This window comes from Triticum urartu, chromosome 4A (assembly GCF_056163025.1).
Source record: "Triticum urartu cultivar PI428250 chromosome 4A, HENAU_Tu73, whole genome shotgun sequence".
Lineage (NCBI taxonomy): Eukaryota > Viridiplantae > Streptophyta > Magnoliopsida > Poales > Poaceae > Triticum > Triticum urartu.
In genome coordinates this window covers 569,919,718-569,939,097 of record NC_141876.1, presented here as the reverse complement: position 1 = coordinate 569,939,097, position 19,380 = coordinate 569,919,718, and the positions used below count along the sequence as shown (strand labels likewise).

General features: G+C 42.3%; 1 protein-coding gene and 1 long non-coding RNA gene across 4 annotated transcripts; one reads left to right on the top strand and one right to left on the bottom strand.

Annotated features, from left to right (window-relative positions):
• The first annotated feature begins 4,215 nt into the window (after nt 1–4,215).
• LOC125552866 (MADS-box transcription factor 47) lies at nt 4,216–18,726 on the top strand. Of its 3 annotated transcripts, XM_087518991.1 has the most exons (9): nt 4,216–4,369; nt 4,493–4,726; nt 9,046–9,127; nt 9,200–9,258; nt 17,671–17,770; nt 17,850–17,891; nt 18,014–18,055; nt 18,144–18,292; nt 18,429–18,726. In XM_087518991.1, the coding sequence occupies exons 2-9, from the start codon at nt 4,539–4,541 to the stop codon at nt 18,451–18,453; spliced, it is 687 nt and encodes a 228-aa protein (XP_087375117.1). In that variant the 5' UTR covers nt 4,216–4,369; nt 4,493–4,538; the 3' UTR covers nt 18,454–18,726. The 3 variants fall into 3 exon arrangements, with proteins under 3 accessions (XP_087375117.1, XP_048572523.1, XP_048572524.1); XM_048716566.2 differs by having other exon boundaries at nt 4,228–4,726; XM_048716567.2 differs by having other exon boundaries at nt 4,240–4,726; nt 18,150–18,292.
• On the bottom strand, nt 12,308–16,829 carry LOC147976714 (uncharacterized). Its single transcript, XR_015601643.1, has 2 exons — nt 13,195–16,829; nt 12,308–12,632 (listed from the first exon to the last, which is right to left on the bottom strand). It is a non-coding gene; the product is annotated as an uncharacterized LOC147976714 (long non-coding RNA).
• Nucleotides 18,727–19,380: the final 654 nt, after the last annotated feature.

The following is a 19,380-nucleotide window of genomic DNA, read 5'->3' as shown; positions in this document are numbered from 1 at the left end:
CTGAAGGACTTGGCTAAAAGAAGATTCCTTGCTGAGGCAGCTTTAGAGCAGAGGTTAGATTTTGTTGCTTTATCGGAGACGGGTAGAGATAACTTTGCACCCCAGTTTCTCTCTTCTTTGGTGGGTGGTATTGATTTTGATTGGCATTGCCTCCCTCCGCGAGGAAGGTCGGGTGGTATCTTACTAGGTGTGAGATGCGATTCGCTTGAAGTCCGAAGTGTAGTGATGGGCGACTTCGCGGTGAAGTTTCGAGTCAGGCCTAGGATAGATGGTTTTAACTGGGCTTTGGTGGCAGTGTATGGTGCCGCACAGTCCGAGCTTAAAGCGGAGTTTCTGGCGGACCTGGTTCGTATCTGTGGGTCAGAACAGCTTCCAATTTTAGTTGGGGATGATTTCAATGTCATCAGGAGGAGAGAGGAGAAGAACAATGATAATTTTGACGGCAGATGGTCGTTCATGTTCAATACCATTATTGAAAGCTTGGATCTGAGAGAGATAGAGCTTTCGGGTAGAAAGTTCACCTGGGCTAATGCTCTGCCACACCCAACCTATGAAAAAACTTGATCGAGTGCTTGCGAGCGTGGAGTGGGAACAAAAGTTCCCTCTGGTGACGGTGCAAGCTCTTTCAAGGGGCATATCTGATCATACCCCATTGTTCGTGGACTCAGGTGAGCTGAACCATGTGGGTAACAAGAACACCTTATCCTTCGAGATGTCATGGTTTGAACGTGAGGGGTTCTTGGATTTGATTGCCCGGGAGTGGGATAGAGCTCTTGGAGGCAAGACTGTGTTAGAGCGTTGGCAGAATAAAATTAGGCATTTAAGGAGTTTCTTACGGGGCTGGGCTAAGAACCTCAGTGGTGTGTATAATATGGAAAAGGATAGGCTCCTTGCTCTTATACAGGCCCTGGACATATAGGCCGAATCCAATATCCTAACGCCAACTGAGCTTCAGGCTAAAAATGAAGCGGAGGCGAGGTTGAAAGAACTGCTCCGCGAAGAAGAATTGAAGTGGGCTTTGCATGCTAAAGTCTGCAAAGTAGTCCAAGGGGACGCGAATACTCAGTTCTTCCACTTGATAGCCAATGGCAAGCACAGAAAGAAACGTATCTTTCAGCTTGAGCAAGACGAGGGTACCATTTTAGGCCAGGACAACCTAAAAACATATATTACCGACTATTATAAGCAGTTGTTTGGACCTCCGAAGGATAATTGTGTGTCCCTTGATGAGTCTGAGGATGTGCCTCAGCTATCGGCTGCCGATAATGATATTCTGGTTGCCCCGTTCTCGGAGAAGGAGGTGTTTGATGCTATTGCACAGATGAAAAACAATAAGGCTCCCGGACCTGATGGATTCCCGGCAGAGTTCTATAAAAAGTGCTGGCACATTATTAAGGGGGATTTACTACCTATGTTCAATGATCTGTTTTGTGGCCAGCTTCAATTATTTCACTTGAATTTTGGGACTATCACACTGCTTCCCAAGAAGACGGACGCGGTGAGGATTGAGCAATTCAGGCCGATCTGTCTCCTCAATGTTAGTTTCAAAATTTTCACCAAGGTCAGGACAAATAGACTCACACAGGTTGCGCATTCTGTGGTGCGGCAGTCTCAAACTGCCTTCATGCCGGACAGAAATATCCTTGAAGGGGTGGTCGTCCTGCATGAAACACTCCATGAAATCCATTCCAAAAAATTAGATGGAGTAATTTTTAAGGTGGATTTCGAGAAAGTGTACGATAAGGTCAAATGGCCATTCTTCCAACAGTCATTGCGTATGAAAGGTTTTGATGAAGCCTGGCGCCGACAGGTTGAATCATTTACGCAAAAAGGTAGTGTGGGAATTAAAGTTAATGATGACATAGGTCATTACTTCCAAACACATAAAGGCCTAAGACAAGGAGATCCGATGTCCCCTATCTTGTTCAACATTGTGGTGGACATGTTAGCAATTTTGATAGGAAGGGCTAAGGAAAATGGTCAAGTAGGTGGATTGGTACCTCATCTAATTGATGGAGGTGTATCCATCCTTCAGTACATTGATGATACAATCATCTTTATGGAGCATGACTTGGCCAAGGCGAGAAATATGAAGCTGGTGCTATGCCTATTTGAATAATTGACCGGGTTAAAGATTAACTTTCATAAGAGCGAGCTGTTCTGCTTTGGTAGGGCCAAAGATGAACAGGAGGCTTATAGGCAATTGTTTGGGTGTGAGTTGGGCGAGTTACCCTTCTCTTACCTGGGGATTCCAATCCACCATCGTAGGCTGACTAACATAGAGTGGAAGTGCATCGAGGATCGGTTTGAGAAAAAATGAGTTGTTGGAAGGGTAAGCTCATGTCATACGGAGGCCGATTAATCCTGATTAACTCGGTGCTCACGAGTATGCCAATGTTTCTCCTATCGTTCTTTGAGGTCCCAGTTGGGGTTAGAAAGAGACTGGACTTCTATCGATCGCGCTTCTTTTGGCAGGGTGATGAGCTTAAAAGAAAATATCGGCTTGCTAAATGGGACATCATCTGTAGACCGAAAGACCAAGGGGGCCTAGGTATTGAGAATCTAGAAGTTAAGAATAAATGCCTTCTTAGCAAGTGGTTGTGGAAGCTCTCATTGGAGAATGACGCTATGTGGGCTCAAATCCTTCGCAGCAAGTACCTCCAGACAAAAACTTTGTCCCAGGTCACTGTCAGGCCGACCGATTCACCTTTCTGGAAAGGCTTGATGAAAGTCAAACAGTCGTTGTTTAATAGGACGAAGTTTGTTATTGGAAACGGCACAAGTACACGTTTCTGGGAGGATACTTGGCTCGGCGAGACACCCTTGGCCATCCAATATCCGTCGTTATACCGTATTGCGCAACGACGTGAGGTGTTCGTTGCACCGGTCTTTCAATCGATCCCCTTAATATTCAGTTCCGACGAACGCTAGCGGGCAATCGTTGGGAACAATGGCTCCATCTAGTTAGGAGACTGATGGAAGTCCAGCTTTCATAACAACCCGATGAATTACGCTGGAAACTGACTAAATCTGGAGTATTTACGGTTAAATCAATGTATGTTGATGTTATTAACTCAAACTCCATCCCTACGCTCCAAGCATGTTTGGGATGTCAAAATTCCTTTGAAAATAAAAGTGTTTATGTGGTTTGTCCATAAACAAGTTATTTTAACTAAGGACAACCTCATAAAGCGTAATTGGACATGACCTATTAGGTGTAGTTTCTGTGATCGGGATGAGACTATCAAACATCTCTTTTTTGATTGCCCGTTAGCCAAGGTACTTTGGCAGACGATCCACATTGCTTTTAGTATCAATCCACCGAATTCTGTTTATGCGTTATTTGGGGCATGGCTTAATGGGATTGAGCCTAACTTAGCGAGACATATTCGGGTTGGAGTTTGTGCTTTGCTGTGGACTATCTGGACTTGCAGAAATGATTTGGTTTTTAACAGACTATCATGTATACATTTTTTGCAGGTCATATTCCGAACTACGGCACTGATCCGTTCGTGGTCGCCACTCACCCAGACGGAGGCCAGGGAGCATTTGGTTACTGGGTCTTTCCGATGGGAGATGGTAGCTCGGGATATTTTCAACCGGTTTGGATAGCGGTCATGTAATAGGATAGGCACTTAGATTTCCTATCTATTTTTTAGCCAGCCAGTTGTGGCGTCTTTTCTCGGCTAGTTAGTGTTTCTAGCCCCTTTTTGGCTCTGTGTGAGCTGTTTGTGCTTTATTATTATTTGAAGACCTTTGGAACCATGTTGACACTATTTTTTTTTAATAAAAGGGCCGTATGCATCTTTCTGATGCAAAGGCCGGGGAATCATCCCTTTTCCAAAAAAAATGCTCGGAGTCGGAAAGAACAGTAGAATGGCCTTTGGTTCACGGCGAGGGCACTGCGCGCCGGGGAAGCAAGGAGCGAGCAAAGGCGAGGATCGAGGGAGGGAGAGAGGACCGGACCGGACCTGACCTGACCTGACGACGTGACCCGCGGACCAATGGCGTGTGGGGTGGGGGCCGGTCACTTCCTGACCAGCTCGTGGCAGACACCTGGCTCCATTCCTGTGACACCCCCACGAGCCTTGCCACGGAAAAAAGTAGCCACTGCTCCCCCTACGGCTGTGTGCGGTGCAGCCCTACCCTACCACGGCCGCCAGTGACAGCTAGCTAGCTCAGCTCGGCTGCGCTCCTAGTCCTACTGCTGCTCCCGGCTCCTGTACGGGGGTGCTCCGTCTCTGCATTTCTTCCATAAGTAGTAGCCAAGTTGCTCGCCCCCGCCCGTAGTCCTTTGCGCAAAGAGGAAAAAGGGAGCTCCTCCCACCCCCCGACCGACGCCGCCCGCCGCAGATCTATTGCAACACCTGTAAGCTTCTCCGCCTCCTGAGTTTCTCTCCCTTCGGCTCGGCTAGCTAGGGTTTCCCTCTACCTAGCTAGCTAGCTAGCTTCCTCTTCCTCCATCCTACCTCGGTTCTTACTGTTGCTGCAGCAGCGACTGTGGGGAGGGGAGGAGGGGAACAAGGGGGGAAGATAGGATGGCGGGGAGGAGGGAGAGGATTGCGATACGGAGGATCGAGAATCTGGCGGCGAGGCAGGTCACCTTCTCCAAGCGCCGGCGGGGCCTCTTCAAGAAGGCCGAGGAGCTCTCCATCCTCTGCGACGCCGAGGTCGGCCTCGCCGTCTTCTCCGCCACCGGCAAGCTCTTCCAGTTCGCCAGCTCCAGGTACATCCTTCATGTGTGCATAGCTATCAATTGATCTCTCATCGATCAGCCAGTTTTTGGATGCACTTTCAATCTGACTCGCTTCTTGTTTTATCTGGTGTCTTAACCGATTACATCTACATTTATTAGTCCTGAGTTTTTCTTTTCTTTTCAGGAATCATTTGTCCCAAGTTTTGATTCTTCACTTTTTGAGATCGAGCGTTTTTCACTATCTAACAGTTTTTGTTCACGGATTGATATTTGATGTGCTGGGCTACTAGTACTACTCATGGTTTTCCTGTTACAAATTAGTTATAACAGAGGTGTTTTGGTAAACATATACTCATTTCGAGGTTCTTTTCGCATGTTCGACTCTTTTTCTCAGTGCCTATAACAATGACTCGTAAAGTCAAAGCAGTCAAAGCATGTGTAGATTCTCTAATGCTTAATAAAATATTTGCTTTGATTTGCTGTTTATAATATATAAGTTTCGCCACTGTTCTTCTATTATGACATGTGAGAGAGATCACAAAAGAGAGGGAGGATTTTCTTTTGGTAGTGAACCTAACCAGTAAAATTAACAATGTGTCTTCTCAGCTTTTAAAAATGCATTGTTTGTTCATGCTCAACTGTTTATTATGCATTGTATTTGGACCTACAAGTCTCGTTTCTACCTTTTTTTCGTTATGCTTGCTGTTGTTCTAGGATTAATATATTCAGATAAAAAAAGAATTAATGTCCACTTCATATCTTTCCTGGATCAGAACTACTCCAAACTCGGACCACATGTACTATACAGCCTATTAGCATGTACGACTCTTTCACAGTCTTAAAAGCTGTCATTTGGGACAACATAGTATCTAACAAAATAAATAAAATAATAATTTTGAAGGAAAATTTACAAATGCCCTTTCAAAACACCCAATACCGTTTTTGTAAAAGATCAAAGTTTGTAGTTTAACCAGGACTTTATGTCCAAACTAAGCGGACTTTTTTATTCGAAATGACAGGAACATATAAGTTAGTAATTGAAGATCGCTGGCCATGTTCCAGTCACAACTATTCAATAATAATTTATCTAGTAAAAGGGAACAATAAGAGCTAGGATATGTAATTTGAGATATTACAAATGCTGAACTAATACAACGTTATACAAGGCAGAGCAGTTAGTGATTATGATATGTAATTTTGGGCCTACAAATGCTAAACAAATGTTATCGTGGAAGAGGTTGGAAACATGCGTTTGTGCTAAGATCAAATTGGTAAGCTTAAATGGAGTATATGGGAAATACTGTTTTTTGTGTGTGGGAAATATGGGAAATATTGTTAACTAATGCATGTCTCCTTAACTATGCATACTTGCATAGCATGAAGGCTATTAGTTGTGTTGTAAATTAATCCAATGCATAAATGAATAGAAGCAAAATGCATATATATAGTAAACTACTAGTCATGACTGATCAAAGATGCGCACATATGGTAAAGTAGTAAGAGTAGTTATGACTGGTCAGAGATGTGCTGCGGCATGATGAACATGTTGGGAACAAATATGGCGTTTCAGCAAAATTTATTCAATAGATGCAAAAGTTACAATCGTTCCAACTTAATGGAATGATATCATTTTTTTTGCGGGAGGAATAATATCATTGTTAGTTCCAGGGAAAATGCTTGTGCATGACATAAAAAGTGAATGGTTTTCTTGTGTGTATATTTTTACAAATAAATGCTCATGAGGTGTTTGTATGATTTTTCTTGTCTTTTCATGGCACGTACTCCAGTTCTGTATATCACTGACTCGAGTTGGCCTGTGCATGACATGATTTGTCAGGACGCATGCATGCATGGTTTGTTTAAAGCTACATCTGTATTCGTGTAGAATTAATGGCCAGGACTCTTGGACAAAAATGGTTAAAAAGATTGACCGGTCCAATCAAATATATGACCCCTGAACAGATTCCGTACTGTGCTCAGAAGGCAGCATTGCGCATCGGAATTCATCCCAGTATCAGTCCAAAGTTTTTCCATCTTTTCACGTTAGGCTAATGTGTACAATCATATTTAAGAATCAAATATAAAACGTTTTGTCGGTTCAATTTAAACTGCAAAATTTTCCTGTGTTTAGGAACAGAGGTAGTAATAATTAACCATCTCATAGGACCTTTTTCAGTTTGATGTAAGCATAGAAAACTACAGTGTATATAACGTCCATTTGAGAAGCATATCAGATGCAGATGTTTCACTAGCTATATGTACACGCCTGACCAACTAATGAAGAGAAGCGATGTAGATTGTATTAACGTTCCTGTTTTGAATTAATCGAGATATCACCTTTCCCCAGACACAAAAAAAAACCACTTTGCTATATCGGCCCGAATATCTAATGAAGAACACAGCCAATCTCCACTATTTTGTATTCTGTTGTTAAGATGAGTTTGGACAAGATACCCATCCTTAATAAATTACACAGATATATTTTTGTTAAGATGTCATTATTAGATTTGTCTTAAAGTATATGCTGACATATTTTTACGAGTTTTTTTAAGCAACGCATAGGAGCTCTGACTCTTTATTTTGTAGAAAAAATCGACCTTAATAACTAGATAATATTTGCCGCACTGCTATGAGAATTTAAAGCAATAAATTTGCCAAGAATAAAATAGAATATATGAGAATAATAACCATTCATATATCCTTCACATTCTCGCCATATGTGAACGGTAGAAAACCTAGCAGTAAATGGAGGGTGGCTTGCAGTGTCTTGTGACCTTCTAGCTTTCGTAGAATGATTTGTTGCTGAAGAGAATAAAAAAATAAAAATTGATGGTGATGATGATGATGATGTGGCGGTATTGCATGTATTAGAAAATAGGATCACCTATTTAGTTATATATAGGATATGTAAAGAGAAAGTAAATCATCGGTTGAATGGATAATATTATTAGCATTATGTGAATATACTGAAGAAAATTTATCCTAGAAAATGTTCATCAACTAAAACGACATGCACTAAACCTTGAGTTCAGTATATTGAATATTGCACCATGTTTTTTTTTCCATTTTACTCCAGCTGTCTCAACTATAGCATTGATGTCATGCAGAGGCCGGGTGTCGCTCAATCTGCCTGTATCCGCTTGATGCTACCCCCTTTGTAAAGATATATAAGAGTGTTTAGATAACTACTTTAGTGATCTAAATGCTCTTATATTTCTTTACGAAGGGATACATTTTAAGTTAATAAAAGTACTCTTTATTAAAACAAGGTCCAAAGGCCGGGAAATGCACTTTGGTTCTTGGGTGTATATGCACCCTATATAGGGAAAAAACGAAGAAGTCCAAAAAGTTTGCACTAGCGTTTAAATTTTCACGAAAGAACCCCCCCACAAACAGATTGGGGGTTCTGTCTTTGCAACTTTTTTCCACAGGTGCAATAGAAGGTCAACTTTATTTGAAAAACATTTTCAGAAATTTTTGACTTTTTTGGTAATTACTATTTATTTATTTTTCATAGAGAACACCCAGGAACCAAACGTCTCTATCCTCAGAGACCCGATGCACAGATAGTTACAACTCTGTTGTCGTAATGCCACCAAGTTTCCATGTGGTTGTGCACGTGCCCAACGCATTGACCTCTCCTAGTGATTATTATCTATATCACTAACTGCGTATTTCAACTTTCAAGCCACCGGTATCAAGGGCATTAGTGGCATTATCATTATTTACTTCAAAACAATTTCATACATTTGTCAAATGCATGCAGAACGTTTGAACTAGCATGAAAATTAACAGAACAGTATGAAATTGATAAACAGAAGGCTATGGGTAATTTCGAATTGAAATGGATTATTTGTGCAACCCATGTTCTCTCTCCTTCACTGCCCACTTCAAAAATCTGTGTATTACTTTGGGGAAAAAACACTCTTCTAACAGTCCACAAGAAATGAGAACAATTAGATCTCTCTTTCAGTTCTCTGGTCTTTTTGTGAAAAACGTATCTGATGTTCCATGTTTTTCTTTTATTTTTCAAGTCATTTTAGAATGTTTGATATGCACCCAAAAAGAGATTCTACTAATGTTCCTACTAGATTTGTCATCAGCATATTGCCATCACATTAAATTTAGAAACATCTATTAAGAATACATCAAAGAATAATATTGGTCGAATAGTACAAAAGGAGAGAAATGAGAGTTGAGACACACTACTAGATCACATCGAATATTATGCTTGCTTTTGTGGATTCTCTAAATTTCTGGTAGTAGCATCTTCACAAAAGAAAGGTTGGGCAGAAAACCGGCCTTTACATTTTTACACTGATTAATTTGATTTTTCTACTCTACTGAAGCATGAACCAGATTATTGATCGGTATAACTCTCATTCCAAGATACTTAAGAAAGCAGATGAGCCATCTCAGCTGGACTTGCATGTAAGCTCAAACACATCCAAATAGATTTACATATGCATATATGTAACTCATTTAATTTCTGTTATATGGTAGGAGGACAGCAATTGTGCAAGACTAAGGGACGAGCTTGCAGAAGCAAGCCTCTGGCTCCAGTAAGTTTATACCCTTTTTTCATAAAACATTAGTGATAAATTGAATAAAATATATCTACAGTCACTAAGCTGGGACCATATTTTAGACAGGGAGTTTTCATTGTCTCAAAACGTTGCATAAGGCAATACAAGCGCAAATAATTCACGCCCAGACTCTACATAGGTAGGATGTGTACAGCCCAAAAGAAGCAACACAGTAACAAAAAGATTAGACAAAAATCTGCCTAACGTGATGGAGGATTGATCCATAAACTATACTGCAATCCATGTTGGGTAAAGGCTTCCTTGACCGTTTGCTTTGTATGCACATGTAGCGCATAAGTAAATCACATTGCTCCGGTCCATGAGTAGACTGTGCGCGAATGGAGAAATTGCGTACATTGGTAGATAACTTATAGAGGAGAGGTTTTTTCTTTTGTCGACACAATATCATTACTACATAGCCAAAGTGACCACCACATTGTCGCCGCGTAGACCAGGATGCAAGAGCTAAGCTTTGCCCCAATGTCACATCACTACTGGAAAAAAAATTATACACCGAGCAGGCCCTCGGGAGAGGCGTTCTATGTTGAGTGCCCTGCTCGGCAAAGTGCAGAACACGACAAAGACATGTCGTTGCCGAGATACCGCTAAATGTAGCTAGGCGAACGGAAAAGACTCGGCAAATGTTAAATACGCAGAGAACTAAACAGTATGGTCACGGCAATAAGATCACATGTGGCATGTCCGCTTGCGCTTGACGGCTCCATGACGTCTGGGGTATGTTTGCCAAGAGGTCGGCTCCGGGTGAACACATGGTGGCCTCCTACATGCTGACTTTTCTGAGAGCACCTCTTTGACAAAAGGCAGAACTCGGCATAAGGCAGTCGGTCGGCTGTTAGACAAACATTGACGTGGCAGCCTCCTACTTGTTGGAGTTTGCCAAGAGCTGAGTGTTACACTTGTTAGACTAATATGTCACCTATCATGACATATCTCCTAATCCCCTAAATTGAGGAGAATCGTTATTATTGCGCAGCGAGGGTGGGGCATGTGGTGATGGAGGTGCAGCCGTGGTCACTTGGGAAAAGGGGCGACAACGGACAAGGTGTCGTCGTTGTCGAGGAAAACATGTGTGTCAGTGATGGAGGTTGTGGGGAGGCAAAGAGAAAAGTCATCTCATTGAAAATAACGTGAGGAGAAATGATGATGCAATGGGTGGTAATATTCATGCACCGATGTCCCTTATGGTGAGAGGAATAGTCAAGAAGACACAGGCACTCAAACGCGGCGACAGTTCGTGTGGCATAGTAGAAGCAGTGTTAGGATAGCAAAGGCATCCGAAGACGCGAAGCGACGAGTAATCGGGATGGGTATAGTGTAGGGAAAATTAGGGAGAGGAGGAGCTGATGGTTTTTGTGGGAAGACTGTTTAGGACATGAGTAGCGGTGTGGAGTGCTTCGACCCAAAAATGTGGTGGTAAGCTAGCCTGAAATAAGAGAGAGCACACGATGTTATTGACTGTGCGAATAATGTGTTCAGCTTTACCATTTCGTTGGTATATGTATGGGCAAGAGAAACGAATATGAATACCGTGCGTGGCGGCGAGAGAGTGGAGTTAGTACATTGTGATCTTTGGACTTCACCTATTTTGAGTGCCTCGGAAAATAAATATTTTCTAATCAATCTTGATGATTTTGCGTATTTTTTATGGATTGTTGCGCTCTGATACCATGAAAGCGTTTTGAAAGATTGGTCACACTTGGGCTTTTGCATTGCATGTTAATATATAAATAAATATTACAATCCTAACTATAAATGAGAATCACAATAATAACAATTCTTCTCAATTTATGGGATTAGGAGATATGTCACAGTACGTGACATATTAGTCTAACAACACTCATGGCAAAGATCTACCATGTGGCAACCGCCATCTCCATCTTGAAGTCGTCAAGTCACTTTATTTTATCGATGACCTCCCTTTTCTTCTCGGCAAAGTTTATGCCGAGTGTTTGACAGACAGTTCTTGGCAAAGTTTCCTTTGCCTGAGGGGTGTGCGCCGTAGGCCTTTTGCCGAGAGCAGTTCTCAGCAAAGGCGTTGCCGAGATTTTTCGGGCCTTCGTCGAGTGTCTTGGGCACACGGCATAGTAGGTGATTTCTGTAGTGCATAGCCAATTACAAAAAAAAGGTGATATTGCGAGATGGATACAATTTAGGCACCACCTAAATGATATACACCAGGAAGAATAATTAACCTTTCTCCAATTGATTCCCTTAAAAATCCTTGTTCAAAATTGTAGAGGGCCATGAAATCTCTCCCTCCCCCCTCGCCCCCTCTCTCTATGAGGCATAGAAAATAAGATCAACGAGTTCTGGTCTTAAGTCATTTCTTCTTCCCTAGTACAAGGTAGAGTACCATCATATCCTTCTAGCTTTGAATGCCAGTTCGAAGGTCTAGAGAGAATATTTTTCAATTTAGCATGTCTACTCATGCAATGTGGCATTAAAGTGAAGGTGTTTTATTCTTTCATCTTGTGATAGAAATAACATTGCCTACTTCTTTGACAATTGTATTTCTTGAGGTTGCGTTAAAGTGATTCCTTTGCGAAGGTACCAAAGAAATAGTGTAAGTTCTAGAGGAACATTAAGTTCCACGTTCTTTACTATTAATTGGTGCAACACAATGGACCAGGGCCGGTACATTTGGTTCACTGAGAACACCACTACAAAAATGGGCTTTGGAAGGCAGTTTCGTTAAATGGGCTGCATGCGGTTCCTTGTACTGCCTCCAAGCCTATGTCGCTAATGCTCCTTCCACCGGAGGCAGTTTCTAGAACCGCCTCGAACGCATGGAGTACCGCTAGCGGTTTGGAATGACTAACTGCTTCTAATGCTCTCAGCCACGGAGGCGGTTTCCCCTAAGACCCGCCTCCATTTTTTATCTTCAAGGATATCTATTTCGTTTCATTTTGTACCCAGCCTTGGTACTGAGTTTACATAAAAACTACTGTTTCACACTTAGCATACTATTCCATAAAACATCACATGAGTTCACATATAGTACCACTTAAAACATGAAATAAGTTTCATAGGACACGAAACAAAGTTAAGCATAGTCTTAAACACCACACAAATTCCAACACTTGAATATAGTCCTAGTGTTCAAACAGCAACAATGCCACCACCGTCTCTAGGACCTTCACCATGCAGCACGATCGGCTCTAGCACCTCCTCCAGCGGCAGAATTATCACCTTCTTTGTTAGAAGGAGGAGGCATGATCTCAGTCAGCGTTAGGCCATACACTCTGAAACACATTACCTGAGCTTTCAGACCTTGGTTGCCATCATAATTCTTGGCTTTTTGCGTGAGGGTGCTTGATTCAAGTTGGGGCCTTGAACATGAAAAACATAGAATGCGCTCTTGAGTTTCAGAATGACAACATGTTTGATATAACGATTAGCAACCTTGAAGTCAAAATGACCTAAAAGTTGATGGAGAGCATAGGCAACAACGCAGGTAGGTGAAAAATGGTGCTCCTGGCCTTCAATATGGAAACATTGTCGACAATATCATATTGCACATCTAGCTGAAGCAGGCATACATTATATTAACGATCTAAGGAGGACAATCTTACAACTAAAAAGGCAAATAAATAGCAGTTTAAAATAGATGAATGCCCACATCAATCGCGTCAATGGTAATTTTGCGGCATTACCAACTCTAAGAGCAGGTGTTTTGAGCCATTTACTCATATAAGGGCATCAAATATTTGTAAATACCAAGAAAATCTACTATAGAAGACTATGCGCGTTTGAGGGCACCAAATAAAACTCAACACAGTACACAATACTAGTAATTAAATAACCAATTACCAACTATCATATCCACATGAGAACTATCAGATATGTTCCAGAGAAAACACAAACACAAGCAGGAGCAAAACATAAATTTACCTCATTATCCAATATTGTCCATATTCTGACAGTGCTTGCTTCGAGATGATCCATCGTCACTCATCCCTCTAGGCCTTTTTCCTTGATTGACATATGCAAAATCGATGATAGTGGAACTAATTGTAAAAACAAAATCATAGCTGCATTGTTCTCCAACATCATGTAAGTAACACTATATGTCTGGATCTTAAGGATTACAATTTCATAAATATGCAAACATAGTGGTGCGGAATTTGAATGAAATGCTCTAAAAGGTACTTGGACTTTGTCTTTAAGAAATAGTTAATTTGAAGTCTTTCACCTTGAAGTAAAATTGACAAGTAATCTCATGAATGAAAACAAATTTATTCGAGAGAGAAAAACTCAATCCTGAGGAAAAGATCATCTAATTTTGTTGTGGTCTTTTCCTTTGAATCAAACGGGTGAATAATGTTGCCATAGGAAAATTTCCTAATACTATGATTTTTCTCTACTTTTCCATTGAATCAAAAAGGCCCTGTAGAGTACAAACTAGCACAGAAGATGTGAACAAAATTACCTTATCAATTTCAGTGTCACCAAGGGTCTTGCTAGGATTCATGCTTCCGGAATGTGAATCACAGACCTCGAGCAAAGGCAGTGATACCGGTTATCTTTTGTTCTTTCCTGACGACTCAACTTCGTCTCAAGTCCACGAATCAGAACGATTGGGTCTAGAGTCCATCCTCACACAGTTGAAATGTTACTCCTCCCTTCTTTCCAAAAGGCTAGGGCTCGCTACCATGATACAAAAGAAAGCGGATTCAATACCAACAGCTCAGGAAGAAACAACTGGTTAGGATCCGCAAGAAAGGTTTAGAGATATGCTATTACAGGAATGGTCTACAAGAACTGTTGCTATAATCCACAGGCACTTCGAACCTTCTTTCTTCGTGACGAGAAGAGCCGGTGAGGCATGAACTAGGTTGTACAGTATAAGTCGTTGATGGACACATTTACTTCAAGTGAAAAATAAAAGCAATAAGGAAATGAACAGAAATCGCATGGAGAAATTGATTCCCACTTGTAGGAATGCACAATGATAGGCTCAATTAAACAACAAAGAATCCTACCTCGGAAACGCTCTCGCAAACGACTATCAACATGGAAGACAGAAAGAAAGAAATAGAGAAGAATATGTGAGGAGTAGAAAACGCGAGGAGAATAGAGGGAAATGAGCGAGTTATGGGAGGAATGGAGAAACTGAAGTGTTGCATGCCCATAAAACCGAACTATGCTCCGGTCGCACAGACTCCCCTGCAACCCAATGTGGTTGGTTTCTTCCCGCACCCTTAGCCCACCCTGGACCCCCTCCACTTCCCAATGTTGTAGCCCCTCACTGCCTCGTTTGCAAATGAGAAACAAAAATGGAGGATACTTTTGAGATGCCCTATCCTTGTTCCTTCAGGGCAAGGTGGAGGCATGAGGCGTGGTGACGCACCATGGCGATCCGCGGGGTCGCAAGCTACACCAAGGCCACACGTCGGTGATTGAGAGGCTTGGCGGTGCCGGATCTAACATCCTGTGGTGTGAGACTATGGGCTGAGGAACAGGGCAAGGCTGAATACATAGGTGTTGAAATCCCACAGACACTTCTACCTATGAAACCGCCTCGAGTACGTACCAGCTATAAGTGGTTTCAAATTTCCTTCGACACTTACTGCAGGTGGTTCAAAAACAGAAATAACCACCACCTCTGGATTGTTACAACCGCTTTGTAACTAACGGACATAGCCGCTTGTAGGGCCCACTTCTAATGCATGTTTTTCCTAGTAGTGGAACTGTCTACTTTGGTGCAAATCATAGTAGAACTCGGTGTGGCCTTGTGAAATTAGACATCCACCATCTACCCAGATGTGTATTCCATGCCACAAAGTGTAGGGCCAAGCAAGTCCCTCCAAAAAGCTATGTTAAGAGACAAGGAATTCAAAACTTGTTCGATTATGTCACATTTGTATGCACAAATTGCACATATGTTGGATACTGGTCTCAGAGTGGTGGGTTGTCAAACCGCTTAGTGGTGCATTTTCCGACCACTTATCCTCCAAGAATATAATTATTTGAACATCACTCATGTTAAATGCACCAAACCATAAGTAGTAACACTTGAGTTTCATCAGGCCAAGCCTAAGAGCCTCTCAGTGTCCATTGAAATCAGGAGATTTCTTTTGAGCAACGTATTTTTTCCTCAAGATCTTGACATGCACCATCCTCGTAAGAAGCTTGAAGAGCCATTTACTGAGAAGCGTTGAGTTTTTGCTTAAAGATCTTGGATTCCTAAACCACCATGATCTTTGTCCGAGAAATATCTATTTTTTCATCATCACTCTGCAAGGAAAACCCGACCGGAAATAGTCTATTATATGCTACATCCCTTTTAGAATTTGTAAGAATGGCATCATGTAAAGTACCATGTTGCTAATGGTGAGCCGTCTCCGGATGACAAAAGCTTTTTTCCAATTGTTGAGTCGAGTTAAAATTCATTCATCCACATGTCTCAAGTCTGTATTTGAGAATTTCTGGTAATGAATCGGGATTCCCAAATACTTGATGGGAAACTGAGCACGCTCACGTCTAAAAAATTTGGTGTACTAAGATGTGCAATCTTGGGCTTCCCCGAAGCAGAACAACAAACTATTATGAAAACTGAATTTAACAACCGAAAGTTTGCTCGAAATCACAAAACACAAGCTTGGGATTTTTTTTATCCTTGAAGAGTGTGTTCCATTAAGAGAATTGTACCATCAATGTATTGTAAGATGAGAAGTCCACCTTCCACTAGTGGTGGCACCTTGACCATCTGCCTTGCATTCTTTTCAAGGTCCATGCCATGATCTTACATAACATTTGGGATAGGGGATCCCCCTGTCAGATAGCCTTTGTGTCTGAAGTACTGACCAGTATTGCCATGATTTATATGGCTCCACTACCTCCACACACAAAGTTATTCACCTATGCACACAATTTATTCGGCAAGTCCTTCATTGTTAGGGTCTATGTAGAAAGGCCATATGAATTTTCATAGGCCTTCTAGAAGTCAATCTTCAGAATGAAGCCACTCAAATGCAGCCAAACCAATTTGCCCAATGTGGCATAAGGTTGACCGCCTTGATCGGGGATTGAGCACGCTAACATGGCATTGGAACACAAAATGGGGAGCGCTACAAGATGAAAGGAAGAAGAGTGAGAATATAACTATATTGCTGAAGTGCCAACTCCTCCCAAAAAAGCACCACTAACCCCTCCACCTACCGCAACCCTCCCACCTAATCCATCTGCCATGAAGAGGATCCCTACTTCTTGTATGTCATTGTCCTCCCTCTCTCGTTGTTGGCATCATTGCAGCATCCATCGATGATGGTGCTCCATGTGACCTTGCCAAGTCAATGTTTATGTCTCAATGACATCACAGGCAATTGTGTTGGCTCAGGGTAGTCCATGGCTCCATGCCATATGAAACATGGATGTGGAAACACCCTCATCCATGGACGTTGTGCATCGGGGCCGCGACGGGCAGGTGACCCTCTTCCTCTTGGTGACTACCAACCGATTGCTGCACCAGTCCATTGCAACGTACCGTATCTCCTCCCCCCTCGACCCCCCCCCCCCCCCCAACACACACACACACACAACAAAAAAAATCACCCTCAACCCCTGTCGGTGAGTCTATTGATTCCCCTTGCCTTCTCCGCTCTAATGGACGGAGATGGTGGAACCGTGAATCTTGTTTCCTGGTGTGTATGCTTTGCATCGACATGACAACACTTGGTCAAACCAGTCAACCGCATGCCACGTTACGCAAAGAAGGAAAAGCTTAGTTGTCACTTAAACCACCTTAGTGGTTGTAAATCGGCAATCCAAAGTGTAGCAACCCTATGCAGGAAAAAATCGGACATGACAAACTTCCCAATTTTGGAAAGTCACGCCCACACTTCCCTTTTAGGAAAGTTTCCTTTTTTGGCAAATTTAAGAAATATTTCCAATTTGGGAAACATTCAATTTGACCTTTCAAAATATGAATTCCAAAATGAAGATCCAAAATTTTCAACTTTTAGAATTTAAATCGCAGAGATTTTGAACTTCCAAAAATTCTTGAATCTTCATACAAAGAAAAAAAACCAGACCGACATGGACCCCACACAAAGAGAGCGAGAGAGAGGGCACACATGTGTGGGCCCGCATGGGAAAAGAGACAAAGGGTGAACCCCCCCCCCCCCCCCCCCCCTCCCTTCCCCTGAGTTAGTTTTTTTTCGGGTACCCCCCTAGTTGGTTGTCGTGCGGGTAGCCACGAGGGAGGAATAGGAATCTCAGAATAACATATGCTCCAATATGAGTGTCCTTGATGGATTTTTACTCCAATATAAATTATATAGTTCACTAACTTTACGTGAAGACTTATGCATCCTCAACTAGTTCAGCTGTTGTAGTCGTTTGATATGTGCTATCTCATTCCTGCAGGCAGATGAGAGGAGAGGAGCTCCAGAGCCTGAACGTCCAGCAGCTTCAGGCTCTAGAGAAGAGCCTCGAGTCCGGGCTCGGCTCTGTTCTGAAAACCAAGGTAGGCGTGCGTGACAACATCAACCTATCTAGCTATGGTCTTAGTTTTCCACACCTTGACGATGATTTCCGTAATGCAGAGCCAAAAGATCATGGACCAGATCAGCGAGCTAGAAAGAAAGGTAAGAGCTTTGTGCCTCCAGGACCTGAATATTCGTGTGTGGAACTTCAGAGAAATTGTAGCTCAAACTCACCGGTTTTCGATGTTTGTTTCGCTAACATGCCGCTCTGTGTTGTTGAACAGAGGGTGCAGCTGATAGAGGAAAACGCAAGGCTAAAGGAGCAAGTGAGTCCCTGCAAATATTATTCCCCCCTCTCCTGCGTGTTGTTTCCATTTCTGGACATTCCGTTTGTGATGGAGCAATGGTCTGAAGCTGCAGGCGTCCAAGATGGAGATGCAAGTCGCCGCTGATTCACCGGTGGTGTACGAGGAAGGACAGTCGTCTGAGTCCGTCACCAACACGTCGTATCCGCGCCCTCCCCTCGACACCGAGGACAGCTCCGATACCTCTCTCAGGCTCGGGTGAGTTATTGCCAAAGGCAGCCATCTGTACCAGAAGCCATGTCCAGTCTGAAATGCCATATGAATTACTGCTGAGTAAAAATTCGGTATTGAGCTGAGAAAATTGCATTCATCATATGACTTGTGTGTGCTGCAGATTACCACTCTACAACTCGAAGTGATTGGCTGGAAATTATCCGAAGCAAAGTGATGGTTGGTCGCAACAAGCTCCTGAATCGAACCGCGCGCTGCATCGAATAAACAGTTTGAGTGCGCTGGATGATGTGTGTAATCTAAAAGAAGACTGGCTTCTGTTATATATAGTATAGTGTGGCATAATAAGAGAACAGGTTCTTTTGATATTACCTGCGAGTGCTGTTTTTCCCCGTCCTTGTCCTGTGCTGTAAAGCTTTAGTAGACCCCTGAGTATCCAGCAGAACTCTGAGTTGCTTCAATCACTCCTTGCAAGTAAATCAGCCACTGGCACAGTGGCATATTGATTTCAACATAAGAAGGGGGAAAAAATGTATGTTATGATGTTCTTCAAGAAGCACCTGTCGATCATCCTTTCTGGGGGGGGAGAACTTCCGTGCTAGTGACTAATGGGAACAAATAGAACATGATTAGAAGTGGAGATTGCAAGAAAAAATGTATGCCCTTTGCCTTTGCACGTGTTAAACAGGATTAGTTAGCATCAATCACCTCTCCTGCTTTAGACAGGCATATATGTCCAGTACCTAATGTCTTTGATTCGGCGGCAGTAAAGTGAGATATCAGCTTTAGTATCTTCAACTTTAGATCAGACATCAACTAGCTTTATTAGCTTCAGATCAGAATGTTAGAATGGCAGATCAAGTTTGTTCAGTGGCACTGGAATGGTTCCTGATTCTCTGAATTGCATTTGCGACCAAGCAAAACTGCAGCTAGATCTTGCATAATATACCCAGACAAACATAGTAAAAGAAGATTGGACAGCTGAACTTTAAAAAGTTTATGGGTAGATTTTCGTTCAGATTAATTTTCATTAGCTGACAATTAAGAAATATTGTTTGTGGTGAGAAATGAATCATTTTTTGGTCTGCTCTCCATTTTATATTGCCCTAATTAGA